The sequence below is a fragment of the Zalophus californianus genome, chromosome 11, assembly GCF_009762305.2.
Source record: "Zalophus californianus isolate mZalCal1 chromosome 11, mZalCal1.pri.v2, whole genome shotgun sequence".
NCBI lineage: Eukaryota > Metazoa > Chordata > Mammalia > Carnivora > Otariidae > Zalophus > Zalophus californianus.
In genome coordinates this window covers 21,892,370-21,913,751 of record NC_045605.1, presented here as the reverse complement: position 1 = coordinate 21,913,751, position 21,382 = coordinate 21,892,370, and the positions used below count along the sequence as shown (strand labels likewise).

The 21,382-nt window shown below is 38.4% G+C and overlaps 1 protein-coding gene across 4 annotated transcripts in view; it reads right to left on the bottom strand.

The window, feature by feature from the left end:
• Positions 1-512: 512 nt before the first annotated feature.
• The window catches only part of FAM118B (family with sequence similarity 118 member B), a 46,282-nt gene continuing 25,412 nt past the window's right edge, over positions 513-21,382 (bottom strand). For 3 of the 4 annotated variants that reach the window (XM_027580129.1, XM_027580130.1, XM_035722961.1), the window contains 6 exons: positions 19,152-19,404; positions 10,175-10,402; positions 7,588-7,716; positions 5,975-6,260; positions 969-1,025; positions 513-716 (listed from right to left, as the gene is read on the bottom strand). In XM_027580129.1, the coding sequence (XP_027435930.1) occupies positions 703-716; positions 969-1,025; positions 5,975-6,260; positions 7,588-7,716; positions 10,175-10,402; positions 19,152-19,404 (967 nt within the window). In that variant the 3' untranslated portion in view covers positions 513-702. The remainder of the gene's footprint in view (positions 717-968; positions 1,026-5,974; positions 6,261-7,587; positions 7,717-10,174; positions 10,403-19,151; positions 19,405-21,382) is intronic. The other variant, XM_027580128.1, reaches the window with a different exon arrangement.

Below are 21,382 nucleotides of genomic sequence, written 5' to 3'. Positions count from 1 at the left end.
GGCCTTATGGTAAGAAGGGAAACAAAGCAGGAATTGATAATGAATGGTTGTCCCAGAGAATGAGATCACCCACTTCAGTGTGAAAGAACACAACTTTTAAGTTAGAAAAACTAGACTCATTTAGTGCCTTTGCAGGTTTTTTAAAGGGACTCTAAAAGTAGAGCCAGGGCCCTGGGAAGTAAATGAACAAGCTTTTAATACAGCTGAGTTATGTAAAATACTGTACACTGTAAAAGGTCTAGAAAACTAGAGCTTCAAGTCATGTTTTAAAAAAGCCATTAAGCTTAATTGAAAAACCAGGTATAGAGTAAGTACAAAACTGCAACAAGGGCCCCAGTGACCCCACGGCGTCTAGCTCCCAAGTCCTTCATGCAGGGCTGGGGCCACAGTCAGTGGAGGTGTCGCACTGATCTGTTGTGTGGACACAGGCGTGTCCAGCACAGGGGTGGGGGCAGCACTGGGCCCCGTTGTCACTTGGGGATTCGTGAACTGGAAGAGGCCGCAGAAGATCAAGAACCAGTGGGCATGAAGGACTGAGCTGGAACACCCCCCCCTACTCCCAACTCTACCCCCAACCTTCAACCTCTCGGTTTTGGTACTTCCACGGAGCAGTGTTGGGTTCTTGTAAGTTTACTTGTTAAATACTCTCCACAGTCGGGCCTGACACCTTGGTCTAATGCTGATGATCTCTCCAGCCCCCTCTCATGTTCTACAGTCTGTGGAGAAAAAGAAAAGAAAATAAAATGAAGTCTCACAGAAACGTGTACGTCTGAAGCTGCAGAATTTAAGTCAAATTTAACCCTTCAGGAGGTACGACATCACCAGATACTAGGAATCTTGTTGACAGACTCGATAGGAAAATACAGAATCCTTAGCAAGTAGGAGTCCTTGTTCTCCGAGGTACTAATAAATTCCAGAAAAACATTTTCAGCCAGCAAACCCGACAAACAGAATAGGAAATAGTATACCTCTTATTTCACTGTGTGCCGCCGAAGAGCCATTTAGCTGACCTTCTCTCACCATCCCTGCAAAACAGAATGCACGTTAGTATCAGATATTAGAACGGAAAGCCAAAACTCTTAATAGTAGAAAGAAAACCAACCAACCGAAGGGTAATGAAATAACATGGTCTAAGAAGGACGGCATTATTTAGTAATGAAGACATCACAGATGAGAAGATAAGGAGGTGGGGAGAATGAACTGGGTTAGTCTTCAGATAACGGAAGCGGTAAGGTCCCCAAGTGCACTAACACTGTTTGTAAATAAAACATTAAGTGGGCAAAGTGTGCCTGCTGTCCCTAACTCATCTAAAAGGCCAAATTTTGGTAAAAATCCAGGGATGGAGAGGGGGAGCAGCGTGCAAGTGAGCAAATTCAACCAAGGAGAAGAGTGAAAAGTAGCAGATGCTCTTACAACACAAAATGAGTTCAATCTGTGCTGCCCAATATGGTGTCATTAGCCACATGTGGCTAAATAGTTTCACATTAAAAATCTGTTCCTCAGTCACACTAACCACATTTCAAATGCCCAAGAGCCACATGTGGCATTTGGTTATGGTACTGGACAGGGAAGATAATATTTCTATCATTGCAGAAAATTCTATTGGACAGGCCTGAGATAATGGCATGGGGAAAAGTTTAAAACTGAACACATGGATGAAAACAGTCATCAGAAATATGAGCAATTAGAGTGTAAATAAAGACAGCACTGCACTCATACAAATAGGTACTGGTATTCCCCCTCTTGGAAAGAACTTTAGCAACAGTTATCAACCACTAAAATATTCATGCCCTTTGACCTAGTAATTATACTGAGAACCCATGAAGGAAATTACTGGCAAAAGGAAAAACGGTCGGGATGAAGATAAAATTCATTGCCAACAGTACTTACAACAGAAAAAACAAGAAAAAAATTAGACATTGCCTAACAGGAAAAATTGGGTAAACTAACATCCACACTGGATTATTACACAGTCATTAAAACTAGTAGTTATGAAGACCAGGCATGTGGGAAAATAAATGAGATGTACCACTGAATAAAAAAAGTAACATGACTATGTATACTTTGTTCACAACTCTGAAAAAATGCGTAGGAAAAATTGTTAATTGGAAATATACTAAAATAATTGCTTGTATTACAATAATGAATTCTAAAAATTATTTTTCCTTTCCCCATTACTTGATTTTTCTGAAATATATATACTAGAACCTACAGAATCTTTTGAATCCAAGCAACCTTCTCTATGCAAAAGCAAGTATGCCAGGAGCCTAGCAAATGTTCAGGGTTAAAAAACAGCAAAAGACCGCTTACATCTAACTTTAACTAGTATGTATCTACAGAGACTCAAATCATAACCAAGGATGGAGGATAAGCTTGACTTGTTTTGAAATGTTTTTAACCTAAAACTGCTCTGCTAGATTTCAAATCACAAACTCAGCTGACCACTCTAATAAAGCCCCCTGGCCATACTGAAAATCCTTCACTTTTAAAAGTTCAGAATACCCAATTGAAAGATAGATAACTCTGGGAAAAACCGCTTTGGGAAGAAGCCCATGCAGCTAATAAAAGAATCTGTGCCATTCTATAATACTTCTGATGATTTTTGTCAAGAAAAGATTTCGTTTAACAGGAACAGCTGTCCAAGGGGATTTTGTTATTGTTTTTAATATTAGCATCTTTTCTGGGTAGAAGATCTCAGAATGCAGATCAAAAGAAATATGCAGAGCTTGGTAGGTACCTCTTGTTTAATGACAACAGAATATGCACATTGCAAAAGCCTTCTGAGAATCTTAGGTGTGGGCCAGCAGCAGAAGAATCTGAAACACAGCAGGCCAGCAGGAAATGCATCCCCAAGAAAGAAGAGCAAATTGTTTTCACAAAAGAGACAAAAAGGTTTGTCTTTTGAAAGTGTTTTCTAAAAACCATAAAAATCCTAGAAAAGAACACCTAACCTCTTTGACATTGGCCGTAACAACTTTTTTCTAGATATGTCTCCTGAGGCAAGGGAAATAAAAGCAAAAATAAGATACTGTGACTACATCAAAATAAAAGGCTTCTGTATGGGGCGCCTGGGTGGCTCAGTCAGTGAAGCATCTGCCTTCAGCTCAGGTGATGGCAGATGATCAGGATCATGATCCAAGGGTCCTGGGATTGAGCCCCTCACTGGGCTCCCTGCCGAGCAGGGAGTCTGCTTTTCCCTCTGCCTGCAGCTCCCTCTGCCTGCCACTCCTCCTGTTTGTGCTCTCTGTCAAATAAATAAATAAAAATCTTAAAAAAAAAAAGCTTCTGCACAGTGAAAGAAACAATCAGCAAAACTGAAAGGCAACCTACTGAATGTGAGAAGATATTTGTAAATGATGTATCTGATAAAGGGTTAGTATCCAAAATATATAAAGAACTTAGAAAACTCAATACCGCAAAAACAAAAAATCCAATTAAAAAAATGGACAGAAGACATGAACAGACATTTCTCCAAAGATGACAGATGGTCAACAGATACATGAAATGTTCATTATCACGTGCCATCAGGGAAATGCAAATCAAAACTACAATATCACCTCACACCTGTCTGAATGGTTAAAATCAACAACATAAGAAACAAGAGTTGGTGATGAGGATGTGGAGAAAAAGGAACCCTCATGCACTGTTGGTGGGAATGCAAATTGGTGCAGCCACTGTGGAAAATAGTATGGCGATTCCTCAAAAAGTTAGAAACAGAACTACCTTATGATCCAGCAATCGGATTCCTGGGTATTTACCCAAAGAATACAAAAACACTAATTCACAGGGAATATGGACCCCTATACTTATAGCAGCATTATTTACGATAGCCAAGATATGGAAGCAGCCCAAGTATCCATCTACTGATGAATGGATAAAGAAGTGGTACACACACATACACACACACACACACACAGGAGTATTATTCAGCCATAAAAAAGACTGAAATCTTGCCATTTGCAATGACATGGATAGAGCTAGAGAGTATTATGCTAAGCAAGATAAGTCAGAGAAGGACAAACACCATATGATCTCACTCATATGTGGAATTTAAGAAACAAAACAAAGGGGGGAAAAGAGAGACACAAATCAAGAAAGAGATCTTAACTATAGAGAACCACCTGATGGTGACCAGATGGGAGGTGGGTAAGAGGACGGGTGAAACAGGTGATGGGGATGAAGGAGGGCACATGTGACGAGCACTGGGTGATGTACAGAAGTGTTGAACTGCTATATTGTACATCTGAAACTAACTTAACATTGTATGCTAACTAACTGGAATTAAAATAAAAAACATTTACAAAGGGGGTTTTCTAAAGTCTTCTGGAGAAAGGGTTGACATAGTTTTTAGTGTTCATTTGTGGTGATACCTTTTACAAATCTGGTTCCATTTTGATGGATAGCCACTGAAAATAAGAGCTTGTGGAATTTCTCACTACAGGAGAATTCCACTTAAAGCAATCTGATTCAGAAAATAAATCAAGGAATAATACTAGGTTTAGGAAAAGTTCTCTCTATATTAAATTATTGTATTTTATTAGGCCCCCTAAGATGCATTCAGATTGACAATACAAATACATATTAACATACAACTTTTCAAGAATATATACTACATACAACAGCAAAGTTTTAAAAAGCATTCTTCAATTTAGCTGATACCAACAAGTTCTGCATTTTCTAGGGTTATTGGGAACTTGCCTGGAGCCATTAATAAACTGAACTTCTATACCCATTTGGCTTTGTTAGAACCTGGAGGTAAAATGACAAATAAGTGGTACCTCTAGCCTTTTTTTTTTTTTTAAGATTTTATTTATTTATTTGACAAAGAGAGAGACAGCGAGAGAGGGAACACAAGCAGGGGGAGTGGGAGAGGGAGAAGCAGGCTCCCGGCGGAGCAGGGAGCCCGATGTGGGGCTCGATCCCAGGACCCTGGGATCATGACCTGAGCCGAAGGCATACACTTAACAACTGAGCCACCCAGGCGCCCCTCCAGCCTCTATCTTTAAGACCACCATAACGGTTTTCAAATAGTACTTTTAAAAATTTTGTTCTACTTGTAAAGATAATGCATAATTACTGTCAAAAATGCTAGCACAGAAACAAAATACTAAAAAAAAAAAACGAAAAACACCTTACATCCTACCACAGAAAGATAACCACAGTTAATTCAGTAAACATCATTCCAGATATTTCCATGCATACAGAAACAAAAATAGAATACATCTACAATTCTGTATGAATGGGATGGACCGTGGTGGCGTTTTACAACCTGGTGTTCTTTACTCACATATTATGTCTGATTTCTTTTCGGGCAACAAAATTTTCCCTCTTATGGCTTCATTGTGTTTCATCAATTACATAAATGCTGATGTATTTATAAAATCTCCTATTAACTGGAATATTTTAGGTTGCTTCCAACTTTTTTGCCATTATAAACAAAAATGACTATATTCTCATACCTGTATCTCTATGCAATTGTGTAGTATAATTGTGCAACTGTCCAATGAACTCCTTAGGAGAAATTTCTAAGATAACTATTGTATCAGGTGGGATTTCTGGATCAAAGGTTTTTAAATTTTGAACATATTCCAAACTTCCCCTTCAGAAGAGCTGTACTAACTTTACCTTCCCACCATCATTACATGAATATATTTTTTTCCTCACAGCTTTAGCCAAAACTGAGCAATCTATCATTCTTTTCAATTTTGAAATCTATATTTTAATTGCATTTCACTGATAACTAGTGAGGCTGAATACTTTTTCATTCTTCCTACTTCTACAATGAACTGCTGGAATATGCCTTTGTCTATTTTCCTACTATCCAAATGGCATTTTAGTCTAACCTGAAGATTGACCATGATCTCCCTTCGTAACATGGTTGGGATTATATTCCTCATGTTGGTAATGACTTTACTCATCACAAATACATAAAAGGTGGAAGAGCTATTGCTCTTAGTCTCAAAATGCATCTTACCTGATCTACCCCTCGTGGAGATCTCACATGTCAGTCGCTTGAAATATTCTGGGAGATCAGCATATTCATTTCCATAGGAGATGACCTTAATTCCTTTGTCCAGCATGTTTTCTCGAAGCTTCTTGAATTCATCCACATCTCCTCTCCGAACCAGCATGAAATGTTCTAAGTCAGATTTATGCTTCACAGCCTCCAGAAAAAGGGCTTGGAAAGTGGTGTCATCCACAGTCCAGCCACATCCCAGGAAAAGAAATGACTTGTTTTCATAGAGTTTCTGAATCTCTCTCTTGCAGGAAAAGAAACAACACATTAATGACACTGTGAAGACACACATAAGGCCTGTCCGAAACAAAAAAGTCAACAGGGTCATAGTACAACATTTAGCAGACTGTGATGACCAATTAACCAAAATTTAAGAGGGTATATTCATTCCACGAAGGAGTCTGATCTTATTGTTTATGCCTACAACTTGATGACTGGTCTAAAATTTTATCTTTACCTGGCATTCTACTGCTCTCTATTCAGGCTTTCACTGGGTAGGCAGTGGTCTACTTGCTATACAGTTTGTCGGATCTGTGTGTCCAGAGGCCATAAGGCATTGAGAAGTTTTCAATATATCTTACTCTTTCCATTTTCTAGATCATATTTTTCTTTACAAACTGAACCACAGATCACCACAGAAGATAGTTCCATCACCAGATTTCTTAAAAAAAAAAAGTCTATGACACTTACTATATCAATGTGTATATGTACATTATACCTATATGTATATACAGATAGGTACATATACAAACACTGGAAATGATTCTGCTTAAGAGATCACTCAATGTCAAAGATGGATGCAATTAAAACACATGTCAGGGAAAGTATAGGTGAAAAAAAGTCCCTTATGCTTTAGAAAGTATCACATTTTTCCTGGTCTTTCTTTTGCTGCGTCATATAAAGATACTATCATTCTAAGTGACCTAGTCCTGAAAACAGCCAGTATACACTGTTCTCAGAGTTGGGGGCTGGTGAATTTCCCCCACATATCCCTGGCCAGAGAGTACTTCTGGTGCCAGAGAGTGCTTTACACATTATGTATGAACAAGTCTAAAACTTGTATCTCAAAAAATCAACAAGCTTTCTCACAAAGCTTTTTATCATCCTACCTAAAATTTTTAAAATTCCTTGCACTGAGCAGTAAGTGTGATAATTCAATATAAGCCCATCACCATTCACAAAGTCTCTTTAGAATGTATGTTCTAGGAGTGACTAGTCGGTAAAAAGGTGCATGTACTATTACTGGCATAGAGAGGGTTTAATACTATAATAAACCAAACGATGAAGAGGGATAATAATGTAATCTTTGTATGCAGGGATGATGCCGATGACAGAGTGTGCCATCTGCTGGCTGTCAATCAAGAACAAAGTAAAAACCTCTGGCTTGATACCTGGAGACGTTTTACATTCCCTAAGCTAGCATGCACAACCACAAGCTAAGAAGCACAGAAAGAATGTTTCAACTTCCAATTTGAACTCCTGGGGAAAATGTTACCCTGTGAAGACTGACTGTATATTTAGAGGTTTCCCAGGAAGGCTTTCTTGAGACCAGTAAGATCAGCACCACTCACCATAACTTCAGTGTTCCTGAGCACATTCTGATACCCAGCTGGATGGAGGACAATGCCACTAGGATTGGTGTAGACCCCATGGATGTGTAAGACGCTCAGCTTCCGCTTCTCCTGAGCCCACTCTAGAACCTGTATAACACAAATACAGCTCAACCAAGCTGGCAGGGCTGAGCATTTGCTTAAAGGTCCCAATGGGCATGAGGCTGTTTTGACGGAGTAGGCTGCTGGCATAACTCTTTATGATATCGTAGGGCTAGAATGTAACCTAGTGTGGGCTGTTTCCATTCCAGGCATGGCTGTTAGGACTGATGGCAGCATGCCTGGTGATTTCTCTTCGAAAGTAAGCATCAAAAACTAGAAGTTGTGTGTCATCACTTGCAGAAATGCTAGAGCTCTTACCACTGATGATACACATGACAGCTATGGATGACTGTTTCAGTAATGATCTCCAAAGTATCACGCCTCCTTGCCTCCAGGCCCTGTGTAGTCCCTCTTCACACTTATTCCAGGCTTGGCCATTGGCTTGCTTCAGTCAACAGGGCATTAGCAAACACGATGCAAGCAGCAGCTTGAAAAATGTTGGCATGAGTCTCATTTCTCTTTCACTGCGTCTGGAAGCCGGCACCATGTAAGAAGCCTTGGCTAGCCTGCTAGAGATGTGTGGCCCAGCCAACTGCCCGTACCAACAGACACGGAAGCAGGGCCATCTGACAGCACCCCGTCTTGGTCAAGCCCCCAGATGACTGCAGCCATGTGGGTAACCAGCAAAACCAGCAGAAGAACTGCCCCGTTTCTAAGCCCAGCCCAAATCGCTCACTCACATTATCATGTGCAAATAAAATGTTTGAAGCCCCAAAGCTTCAGGGCGGTTTTTTGTGCAGTGGATAAGCAGCAGAAGAATCACTTCAGTCCCCTGAGCTACCTAAAAGGCTACCAATGAAGAACAATTACTTAGATGACAATGGTAACGACAGCTACCCAGATGCCACTCTTCACTTCTCTCAAGGACTTGAGAAAGCATAATTTCATTCTCATAACATTCTAGAGAAATAAGGTATGGGTTACGGAAAATAGTGAAGAGGCAGAGAGAGGCTGAACATGAGTATCACTAGGCCGCATTCTGACCACCAGTCAATGGCTTTAAGCACTAGATTTCCATACCGCCCTCTTGAGGACTAAAACTGCAAAGCGAATCTTGAAGTTCCAGGATGAAAATGCGAGAGAAAAAGCAAGTCTGAGAGAAACCCTTAACTTTCAAAAGGCCCTTATGCTTCTTTTGCTGGTCATAATCTTAGGAGATTATATCAGAAACATCACACAAGCTGCTTCTTGCCATTAATTTTTGAATTTCATTCAATCATCTATGAATTCAAAACAAGTACTTCCTGAGCACCTGCTATGTGCCAAGTACCATCGTAGACATCAGGCTAAGAAGGGCTGACATGGCATCTGCAGATGGAGTTGCTGTTTCCACGGGATAAACAGCAAGAAAACAAACCAAGATAAAAACTGAAAGTTACAGTGAGTGCCATGAAAGACATGGGCAAACAAATAAGGACCAGCCCCTTCAAAACACAGAAGGGCAGGTCAGAGAGGTCCTCTCAGAGGTCATACTTAAGTTGAGACTTACAGGCAAAGAAGGAGCTTACCATACCAAGCATGGGGGTAGCGGGTGGAAAACATGCCAGCCAGAGCCAACCGGTCTTCACGGCACCATTTCTTTGTATTTGATTTCTGTTTAAAACCTGACTGCAAGCTCAGCAAAATCACAAGAGCGGTACTGTGACACTAAACACCAGTGAGTGAGTCAGTTTTCTATCCGAATTCTATTTATCTGGGCTCTAGGCTGGACACAAAGGCAGGTTCCTTGGAAAAACAAAGTGGAGAAGGAAAATTGCAAAAATACAAAGCAGGACAAATGAGACTTGGTGGCATTTTACAACCTGTTTTTTTTTTCTTCTTCTTCAATCATTGTCTCTGACACCAATATCCTATTGGTGCTAAAGTTCAAACTACAAACGCAAGTGACCATTCTAATAAAAAGCCTTATCTTGCTGACATAGATCAACATCTCTAATTCAGTATTATGGTAAATGGCTTAGGTATAACATGGGCTGTATTTAAAAAAAAAACACAAAACTCTCCTGAGGTTTCCACTGAACATTAACTTCAACCCAGCTATCACTTGGCTTGAAAGTTGCTCTCATATATCATACAGTAGTTTTCACACATTTCTAATAGAGACCATGAACAATATATCCCAAGAAAGAACTCTAAATCAGTATTATGCTCATCTGGTATTAGCAAATGTTAAGAAGATCTTACAGCTCAAATGACTTCCTATAACCTTGCTTTGAAATTGGGTGAAATTGTCAAAAATCACAGAACTGAACACTTTTAAGAGCTGTGCATTTTATTTTGATTTTATCTCAAAAATCAAAAAATAAAAATCCAACTAGGGACAAGAATCTTCTTTTCTACCTCAACATAAATACCAACAGTGTATAATATACCAACAAGAAAACAGCATTTCTGATGAAGATACAACCCACAAGCCTGAAGAAGAAACTAATCCTTTACTTTTTACCTTTTTCTCATCAGTAAGGTCAAGGGATTCGAGTTGTTTTCCCTGATCTGCTGCATACAGTTCCAGCAGATTATCAAAATTTGTAGTTAATACCAGGGCTCCATTTTCCATCAGGTGGAGAACTGACTGAAGGAGCTGTTTTCCAGAATCTTCCATCTTTGACTCCAAATCATCAAATACTTCATATAAACAGTCCTTGAAAAATGTGGATCGAACATTACTAGTTCGCTGGGGAGGGATTGGAAAGAGAAAAATTAATTCCACATGTTTGGGTAGGTCATTTGTTTTAATTACAGTAATACAGCAAATTTTTGAAGGACACTGTGTACTTAAAATAAGGATAAAATATTGTCTACCTCAGAGAGTTATAGTAAGAAAAACAGGAAACATGCCATGTGCTGAAGCACAATGCCTAGCACATAGTAAGTGATCTGTACTATTATATGCAAATAAGCATAAATTCTCTAAATAAGCATTTTTATAGATTGAAGAAAATGGGCATGGTCGAGAAATATGAATTACTACCAGGACTAAACAAAGGGGGTGGAAACGCACAGCACCTACTACCTTCTCTAATTAGGTCTCAGGTAAGAAGACAATATTTTCTGTTAAACTTTCCTCACCTGGAGAATAACCAATAAAAGACAGCTATCTCTAAAATGTGGTTTAGTGTCTCTTTTTCTAATCCTGGGTGCTTTTTACAAATGTTTATAGATTTAGGAAAAATGGCTTACCTTCTCCCTGCACGTTTTTTCCCCTAGCATAATTCAGGAATTTGTTTACAGGTGTGGTAGGAAAAATACTTAGTATATAACGAAGGTTATCAAAAATTTGCATTTTGCAATTGTTTTTTAAAAATACCAAACACTGGGGTGCCTGGATGGCTCAGTCGTTAAGCGCCTGCCTTCAGCTCAGGTCATGATCCCAGGGTCCTGGGGTCAAGCCCCACATCGGGCTCCAGCCCCACATTGGGCTCCCTGCTCGGTGGGAAGCCTGCTTCTCCCTCTCCCACTGCCCCTGCTTGTGTTCCATCTCTCACTGTATCCCTCTCTGTCAAATAAATAAATAAAATCTTAAAAAAAAAAACAAAAACCAAACACTAATCAGTCCTAAACACACTTCCTCCTTCTTTGATTTTTAATATTTTTTAAAGATTTTTTTTTAATTTATTCATTTGAGAGAGAGAGAGCATAAGCAGAAGGGAGGGTCAGAGCAGGAGGGAGAAGCAGACTCCACCCGAGCAGAGAGCCTGACATGGGGCTCGATCGCAGGACCCCGAGATCATGATCCGTGCTGAAGGCAGACACTTAACTGACTGAGTGACCCAGGTGGTGCCCCTCGCCCTTCTTTACATATGGTTTATCTGAATAAGAGCTTTCCCAGTTTCATTCTGAGAGTATGTAAATATCTCGATGACTAATGACAAAATAGAATACAAACCTCAGGTAGGAAGGTGGCTTTATAACTTAAAAGACAAAGTGGCCCCAGGGACACAGGAATTTCAAACGGGAACATAACTATGTAATGTGCTATAACAGATGTCTGATCCCTATCTTGTTCCTGCAAACACCAGGCCATTAGATAGTATCAGAGCAAGAATCAGTTCATAAAGGCCCCAGTATTTCCCGAACTCCAAGTAATTGTACTTAGCTGCTAGACACATAGATATTGAGCTCCTTCTGTTTTTCCTCAAAGTAGTCCCCCTACCTTCCTGGTTTCCTTTGTGTATCCTTCGAATAGTGCAATGCTCAGAGGAAGATCTGATTCCATGGAACCACGTAAGCAGATTCATAAAATACACTTCCATCTGCCAAATTCTTTTCCTAATTTTTCAAAGTATTTTATAAAATTATCCAATCTTTAAATTATACCTACCAAAGAAATGGTAAATACTTAAACATTGGAATACTAGCGCACAGAGGTGAAAAAGTTCCTCTATTTGGTGGTGACACATCCAGAAGTTTATCTGGTCAATCACTATTCCATGCAACATCTACCACCAGACAGGATTCTCCTTATACCCTGTGTCATTGGGCTCAAAGATTCTCTTCTAGTGTTAAACAGATGGAATAGCCCATATTTACGTGGCTAATAATGTGGATCATGTTTTTCAACTTGTCCATTTTCATTACATAATGGCATGAATAATTACATCACATATTAGCAGTCATAGGCAACCAACTGGTGACTCGAATACTCAATCAGAATGAACAATCTGATCAGAAAAAGTGAAGAATTTACAACCATACTTACTGAATTTCACCACATATATGAATTATCGAAAATATGATGCCCCTTGAATATCTACTAAAATTACAACCCATTTACCCTACAGTCCTGCAATCCCATTTCCGGGAATATATCCCACAGATGTACTACAAACAAATGAAACAACATATACAAGATTATCATTGCTCTGTTATCTATAGCAGTAAAAGACTGGAAACAAGCCAAGTATCCGTGTGTAGGAGACTGAGATAGCCAAGAACCCATATAAAGGAAGCTAGCATGGAATAATCTCCAGGATATACAGTTAAGTAAAACAAACAAGGTGCCAAACACTACATTTAGAATGCTACCTTCTGACATGAGGGATTAAAGAGGTAGTGAAATAGAATAAATCTAGTCCTATTTGCTTGTTTTACAAAAAAGGAACACTGAAAGGATACTCAAAAAGCCAGTAAGAGTGGTCACCTATGGGGGAGGGCTGAGTTTGGGAAGAGGAGGTAGACAAAGCCATGGTGGGAATGAGATGTCACAATGTATGTACACCTTTTTACATCATTTTGATTTCTGCAATGTGCACAAATACCCATTCAAAAAAAGCAAAACTAAGCTTAAAATTAAACAAAAACTCCAGTGATTTTAAGAACTTCCCTGTTGTGTTTTGTATCTTCATTTTGTACTCTGATTCATACATAAACAGTTATACAACACCATATTCCAGTACCAGTTTAATCATTACACACACACATAAAAATACCTGAGTATACAATCAGGTAATCATGGGTGTGGAATATTTTCTTGCTTCTAAGGAAAGAAATACAAAAGGTTAAAGCCTGGGAATAAATGTTAAAAGTCACTTATTTTAGCTAACTATCTCTTAATTCTATTTAAGTTATTACATCTTGCATATCAACACGGAGAGGAAGGAAAGAGGCTTTTTGTAGCTGTGATTTCCTCAGACTTAAAACGAACATTTCTCTCTCTTGAAGCATGTGACCCTAGAACTAAATTTCCCACCAGTAGCCTAAGCAAAGACAAAGGAATGAAAACAAACAAGGAGGTTCCACAGTCAAAAGGAAATGCCAAACTCCCACACAATTTTATGGACATTTTCTTATTCACTTAAAACAGTGAACTGAATCCAATACTACCTACCCTTAACTCTCTTTCTGATCCCAGATACAGTAAAAACAAAATCCGGACTCTTTCCCACCAAGGTTATTAACAATTTATAGTGTGCTTACGATGTGCCAAACACTTTATATACATTGTCTAACTTATTCTTCACAAGTTAAGTAGTATTAGCCCAGTTTTACAGGTGCAAAAATAGATCCTGAGAAGTTAAGTGATTCTCCCGAGGTCCTAGAGCATTTAAACGGCTGAGTCTGATTCCGAAACCCAAGTTCTCTGCATTGAATGCACAATGTATCCCTACTAAAAGATAATGTATCCCTACTAAAAGAAACTGGCTCAGTAGAGAGGCCTATTAAATTAACACTGCCGTATTACCGCTGTTAGATTCTTAAAAAAATAAAATAAAAATAAAGGACAGTTTCAAACATATATAAAAAGAATATAAACCCCACTGTATACCCATCACCCTATTTCAACCATTATCATACATGGCCAATCTTATTTAACCTCAATTCCCCTCCACCATACACCTCCCACCTCTCCCCTTGGAACAGAATTTTTCTGAAGCAATTCCCAAGCATATTTCAGGCAGTTACTTCAACAGTTTCCTAAAAGGACCCCTCCCTTACATATAAAACAAAACGTAACTGTAATACCACCTATCACACCTAAAAGAAAAAAATACTAATTCCTTATTATCAAATACTCAAGTGTTCAAATTTCCCTGAATGTGTTTTTTTTTTTTTTTAAAGCCTCTGGTTTGCCTGTATTTTTTTCCTACATATCCTCTATTAAAGAGAGTTTAAAACATGGCCCGTGGACCCCATGGATCTCTAACATTCTTTAAGGAGTCTGCAAAGTAAAATTATTTTCATAATAACATTAAGGTAATTTTTGTCTTTCAAACTTTGCTGGTATGTGCACTGATGGTGCAAAAGCAATCGTGGGTAAAACTGCCAGTGACTTAGTGTGAATCAAGATAGTGGAACCAAGCTGTGCCCATAATCACTGCATTCTTCATGACCAAAGACTTACAGTAAGAAAAAAAATTCCAGTGTCATTTAAGAATGTCATTAATGAAGCAGTAAAAATTAATTGTATTAAATCTTGACCCTTGAGCACATGCCCTTGTAAACGTCTGTGTGAAGAAAGAGGAAATATGCACAAAGCACTTCTGCTGCAGACTGAAGTATGATGGTTGTCTCCAGGCAAAACACTTGTGTGATTGAACTGTAAGCTTGACAATCCAGTTTTTCATCAAACATTATTTTTACTCGAACAAATGACTGACAAACTAGTCATTCAGATTTGGACATTCTCAGGCATTTTTGCAAAAATAAATGAAGTAAGCCTGCCATTTTGAGGAAAACAACTCAGGACTGCTGCCTTGGTTGCCAATGACAAAAGTTGAGCTTTCAAGAAAAAACCAGAAATTAAAAAAAATTAAATTCAATTTAGTTAACATATAGTGTATTATTAATTTCAGGGGTAGAACTTAGTGATTCATCAGTTGCATATAACACCCAGCGCTCATTCCATCAAATGCCCTCCTCGATGTCCATCACCCAGTTACCCCATCCCCCTGTAGCAACCCTAGAGTTAGGCGTCTCTTATGTCTCTTATGGTTTGTCTCTCTCTCCGTTTTTATCTTATTTTTCCTTCCCTTCCCCTGTGTTCATGTTTTGTTTCTTAAATTCCACATATGAGTGAAATCATATGGTATTTGTCTGACTTATTTCACTTAACATAATACCCTCAAGTTCCATCCACGTCATTGCAAATGGCAAGATTTCATTCTTTCTGATGGCTAATATTATATATATATATATTATATAGATTTTATATAGATATACATCTCACATCTTCTTTATCCAGAATTTTAGAAATCTTTAATCTGCCACCATGAGCTTGACAGCTTCCAAATACTTTTGTGATGAGATTGGTGGTGTTATTAATGAATACAATTTTTTGAGCTGTGTAGTGAAATGTGTCAGCATCTAGAAGATATATGTAACTCAGCAAACCAAGATTTTCCAAATGACCAACGCATGATGTTACAAAATCATGCATGGGTAAAAGACTCATTCTAAGTGCAAGATGGATCATGGATTTTAATGCAACAGAACAAGAAAAGTTAAGATATGGATTTGACTTCAGATTCCATATTGCTATTAATCTTTAGGAAGGAAGCCACCCCTTACTGAGTTTTTAGTGTAGTATCAACAACAAATATCTATAATTACCTAAAAAGACTATTAAAATACTTTTCTTTGCCAGCTACAGATCTCTGAGACCTGATTTTTTCCATATACTCAAACCAAAACAACACACAGTATATATAAAGCAAAAAGGAGAAGGCAGTTGCCTTCTAATAGAAGAGATTTGCAAAAGTGTGAAATATTATTCTCCTAATTTATTTTTGTTTTTTGGAAAATATAATTATTTTCCACAAGCATGTTATTTACGTTTACATGTAATAGGCTTATTGTTACTTTTCAGTGAGTATTTTAAACATTTCTCATTTTTTAGTGGTGAATCTTGACAGTTATATTCCACATAAACAAAAGCTGCTTGAGTTTCTCAGTAATTTTTAAGAGTATATAAAGGCGTCTTGAGACCAAAAAGTTTGATAATTGCTCTGCTACTGCAACTAACACTAACCCACAACTACATTTTAAGGTTAATAAATCTTCATCCGAAGATAATTAGTGACCCCAGTTTGATGTATTTGTTAGGTATACGCTTACTGACACTGACTTCAAAACTTCTCATTACTTTCAATCACAATTCACCCAACTAGCAAAATCATGCTTTCTGTTCTCAGGAAACCACTGTGACGAATCAGTGAAGTTTACAGCCACGACAAGAGAGTGACGTGACAACACTGGACATCCTAGTCTGAAAGAGAACTTCTTTATCCATAGATCAGTCTTCCTAGTCTAACACAGTACTCATGAGCTCTTTTTTTTTTCCAGAAAGATAACATTTTTATTAATTGGCTGACACACCTCCGTAATACTTTTTTTCCCTTCTGTTTTTCCCTTATGTTTTTTGTTTTTTAAAGATATTAAAAAAATATATTTTCTTTCCTCTTTGCTCTCAAGTGTACTTTATCAGATATTAATACAGCCACTTGCACTTTCTATTGATTAGTGTTTGGATTATACATGTTTCCCATCCTTTTACCTTTATTTTTAACAGCTCTACTGAGATACAATTCTCATTACAATTCACCTATTTTAGGTGTAAATTCAGTGATTATTTATAGATTCACAGATACTGCAACTGTCACCACAATTTTCAAACACTTCATCATATCAAAAAGAAACCATGTACCCTTTAAATATCACCCTGCTGCCCTCCATCTGTGCTCCAGGCCTCAGCAACTACTAATCTACTTTTTGTCTCTAACAGATTTCCCTATTCTTGACATTCTGTATGAACAGAATCATCTAATACGTGGTCTTTTGTGGCTGGCTTCCATTATGCTAAGGGTCATTCATACTGCAGCATGTCATCAGTACTGAATTCCCTTTTGCTGGCAAGTAGTATTCCATTGTATGAATGTGCCACATTTTGTTTATCCATTTGACAGTTAATGGACATCTGGGTAATTCTACCTTGTGTCTATTATGAATACGGCTATCACCATTTGTGTGTAAGTTTCTCTACGGGCATATGTTTTCATTTCTCTAGGGTGTATCTAGAAGTGAAACTGTTGGGTCAGATGGTAACTCTATATTTAATTGTTTGAGGAACTGCCAGACTGTGTTCCACATTGTCTGTACCATTTCACAATCCCAGCAGCGTATGAGGGATTCAATTTCTCCACATCCTCGCCAACACTTAACTATCTGACTTTCTGACTTTACCTCATGTGGTTTTGATTTGCATTTTTCTAATGACTACTACATGGAGCATCCTTTCATGTACTTACTGGCACATGGAACAATGTCTATTCAAATCCCTTGACTTATTTGCCTTTTTATTAAGTTATAATAGTTCTTTATATATTCTGGATACTACACCCTTAGGAGATAGATGAATTGCTAATATCTTCTGTTCGGGGGACAGGGGCTGGCTGTCTTTTTACTTTCTTGATAGTGCTCTTTGAGCCTAACAGCTTTTACGTTTGGTAAGGTGCGATATATCTACCGTTTCTTTTGTTACTTGTGCTTCTGGTGTCATGTTTCAAAAAGTGCTGCCACGGGGCACCTGGGCGGCTCAGTTAGTCAAGTGTCTGCCTTCGGCTCAGGTCATGATCCCAGGGTCCTAGGATCGAGCCCCATGTCAGGCTCCCTGCTCCGCGAAGAGCCTGCTTCTCCCTCTCCCTCTGCCTGCCACTTGCCTGCTTGTGCTCTGTCAAATAAATAAATAAAATCTTAAAAAAAAAAAAAAAGTGCTGCCAGGTCCAAAGGCATGAAGCTTTAAATCTGTTTTCTTCTAGTTTTATAGTTTTAGCTCTTATATTTAGGTTTTTTTTAATCCATTTTGAGTTAATTTTGTGTATGGTGTGAGACAGAGGTCCCATGAGCTCTTTAAAGCCTACTAATTATTTACATTATTCTAGGTTAGTAACAATTTATCACAACTGCGGACAAAGAAATGAAAAGAGGAAGTAAAAGGTACTAAGTTTCTGAAATGAGTCATGAACCAAGAGGAAATTACTTTTAAATGGCTCTTTTAGGCTAACTCTTAATGACACTTCTGTCCTATAAAGCCCTAGGGCCTGGGAGGAGGGGGTGGGAATCAACACTAATAATTTATAACAAGAGTTCTATTTTTTCCCCAAAAATATAGGATTTATGAAGATTTAGAGCATGATTTGGCTACTCTATTATTTCTAAATGTATCTTAAATGAATTCTGATTTTTGAAGGCATTTTGAAGACGATGCAAGACAAGGAGGGTCTTATCATTCATGAATTGGTATCCAACTCAGTTGGATAAAACAAGACAAAATTCCTCATAAATATTTTGAGTGAGCTCCTTTAAAAGGAACATTAAAAAAAAAACGGTGTTGCTTCACCCAAAAATGATAAGAATTATCTCTAATCTTTCTGGGGTTCCCTAAAAGGCATGGATGCCAGGGAATACCACTTTCACAGTAATGAGCAGAGAATACAAAGTAAATTCAAAACACAGCAATAATGGGACAGTGGTCTCATTTCTGTATATATAAAGACTTCAACAACAACCCTCATGATTGCCATCTCTCTCTCTCTCTCTCTCTCTCTCTCTCTCTCACACACACACACACACACACACACACACACACACACACACACACACACACACGGTTCAAGATAACTACCCTGAATAGGGTCCATAAACAGACCTTTTGTGGAAGAGCCAAATGGTATGCAAATCTATAAGCTGGGTGGCTCAACTGATTAAGGCTCCAGACTCTGGATTTTAGCCTGGGTCATGATCTTGGGGTTGTGAGATCGAGCCCTGCACTGTAGTCCACTCTGGGCGGGCATGGAGCCTGCTTAAGACTCTCTCTCTCTCTCTCTCGGTCTGTCCCTCCCCCCCCAAATCTATAAGCTCAAAATGACTATCCTTATTACATTCAGCACATGTGTCATGGTTTCAGGAAATATTGCCAGGATACTCACAGGAGAGAGTTTCTGGATAAGGTCATGGGCAACGTGGACAAGGTTTTTGTCTTCATGGAGACATTTCTGAAATTTTCTGCTCTCCTCATCTTCTAGAAGATCAAAGTCAATGGCGGCATCCAGTAAGGCCTGAATTAAGCCCTTCCAGGACTTCAGGGCTGGAACCTGTGGTGCAACCGCGGCACTAATGCCTGTTCCGATCACCAGCACAAGTTCCCGAGGCTTCTTAGTTTTTAGGCTTGGAAGCAGCTTCCTAGAAAAGTCAACCAAATGAAGAGGATTGGGAATGTCCAACAGATATGAGGCACATGGAAAGGCTGTTGAAAATCATGGTTTTCAGCTACCACTTTCACAGTTGCAAAGACGACAACTACCAGTTTCTGATACCTCTCCTGAGTCTCTTAAGCAAAAAGACCAGAATATTGTGCCAGGGCTTGCTGAAAAACCTATTTCAGGAATCCTAAAAGGCAATCTTAAAATCAATTTTCTCCCTCATAGTTCTCTCAACCTAAGAAAACCCACTAATAGTAGGAAAAGATCCAATTATATTATAGCCCAGCTGAGTTCTGCTAACTAAATTATATTTTAAATTTCAAAAAACATGGATTCCCGAGAGAAATGAAATCCATACAAATTAAATTCCTATTGTTGAGATATAAAAAAGAGATGAAAGAAAGCCAAAGTTAAGCCCAAATTCTGTAAACACAAATAAGATAAAATTGAGCATGACTAATGACTAAAACTGAGAATGAGACAGTAAAGTATGGGAACATTTCACTGTGATTTTGTTCTAGATTTCTGCAAGGCAAAAAGAAAAAAAAAGTAGCTAACAAAATTCTGAAAACACAGGAGCTTCACATTACCTAAATAAACAAAGATACAACTATTCAACAGATAAGACAAGAAGTGGAAAACACTCCTTTCTTACTGTGAGACAAGCACAGAGTTCTGTCTTGAAGAGAGAGCACAGACACAGGTTTTGTGTTTTGGTTCTCCATACCCCACCCCCTGCTTCAATCTGGAAACTATATTAAAATCTGTTTGAAATATGTTTACTCACTTTAATTTTTGCTAATGGCAGGTGTTCTCCAAGAAACTGCCTTTCTCAATTTGTCAAAACAATAGAAAAAGGATTGCATTTTGGCAAAACGTAAGAAATGGTAGTTTAAGCCTTGGGCAACCTGTTTTGGGGAAACAAACTTAAGAACTGCCTTCCCTATCTCCAACTCTTGAATTCAGTCATTCGACAAATATGAAAAACTTACAAGGTACCAGACACTATGGGAGGCACCAGTGATGTTTCCATGAGTAAAATGAAGTCCCTAATCTTAAAAGTTTAGTCTACTGGAAAAGACTGATAATAGATATTAGAAGCAAATGATGAAATGAGTATCAGTTCAAGGCAATCAAGATATGGAAACATACACAAATACATACTCATAGAAAATTTCTAGAAGGATTCACAAGAACTGTAAATAGTGGTTAATTCTGGGGATTAGGGAGAATAAGGATTTTTACTTTTCACTTGATTGTGCTTTATTATTTGAATTTTTTACCTCACCCATTATAGGTTTAAGGTATAATCTGCCTAATTTAAAATTTCCAGTTAAAAAGGAAAAAATTAGCAGTTGTGGTTTATTTCTGATTCTTCCTAAAACCACTAAGTAATTATAATTTTTTAGAAGGTATAAATTCGTAAAAATCAAAATAAGAAAAGATGACAGCAGATAACACAGGCCAACAAAATTTTAGGAGTTGTACAGTAAGAGATGATTCCCTCTATAAAACTTTCGGAATGTTCAAATAAATCTGAAGGTAGAGGGACAGGTGGGGCCAAAACAGGATTTGTTGCAAGGCCATATTAGAAGCAGTTAGAACTCTACGACTGGAGGCTTGCTTTCCAGAGAGGGTGAACCAGAGGGTTCTGTATTTGAGAACACTGTGCACAGCTTGGGAAAGGGAATTAAGTAAAAGTCAGTATATGAAATGTAAGGCTCTCCCTTGTGCCCTTCTCCCAGAGGAGACATTGGCAGTCAACCTTGTACCTGCACCCTATTCCCCATCCAGTCATCCTCTGTGGGGGAAAATGGCCAGCATGAGAAAAAAGACCCACACATTCTGATAGGTGGGGATTCCTCAGCTACAGAACCTGGCCCATGCTTGACATCCACAGCGAAACCCATCAGCAACCAAGTCCCTAATGCACACACAGATTCTCCAACTGGCTTTTT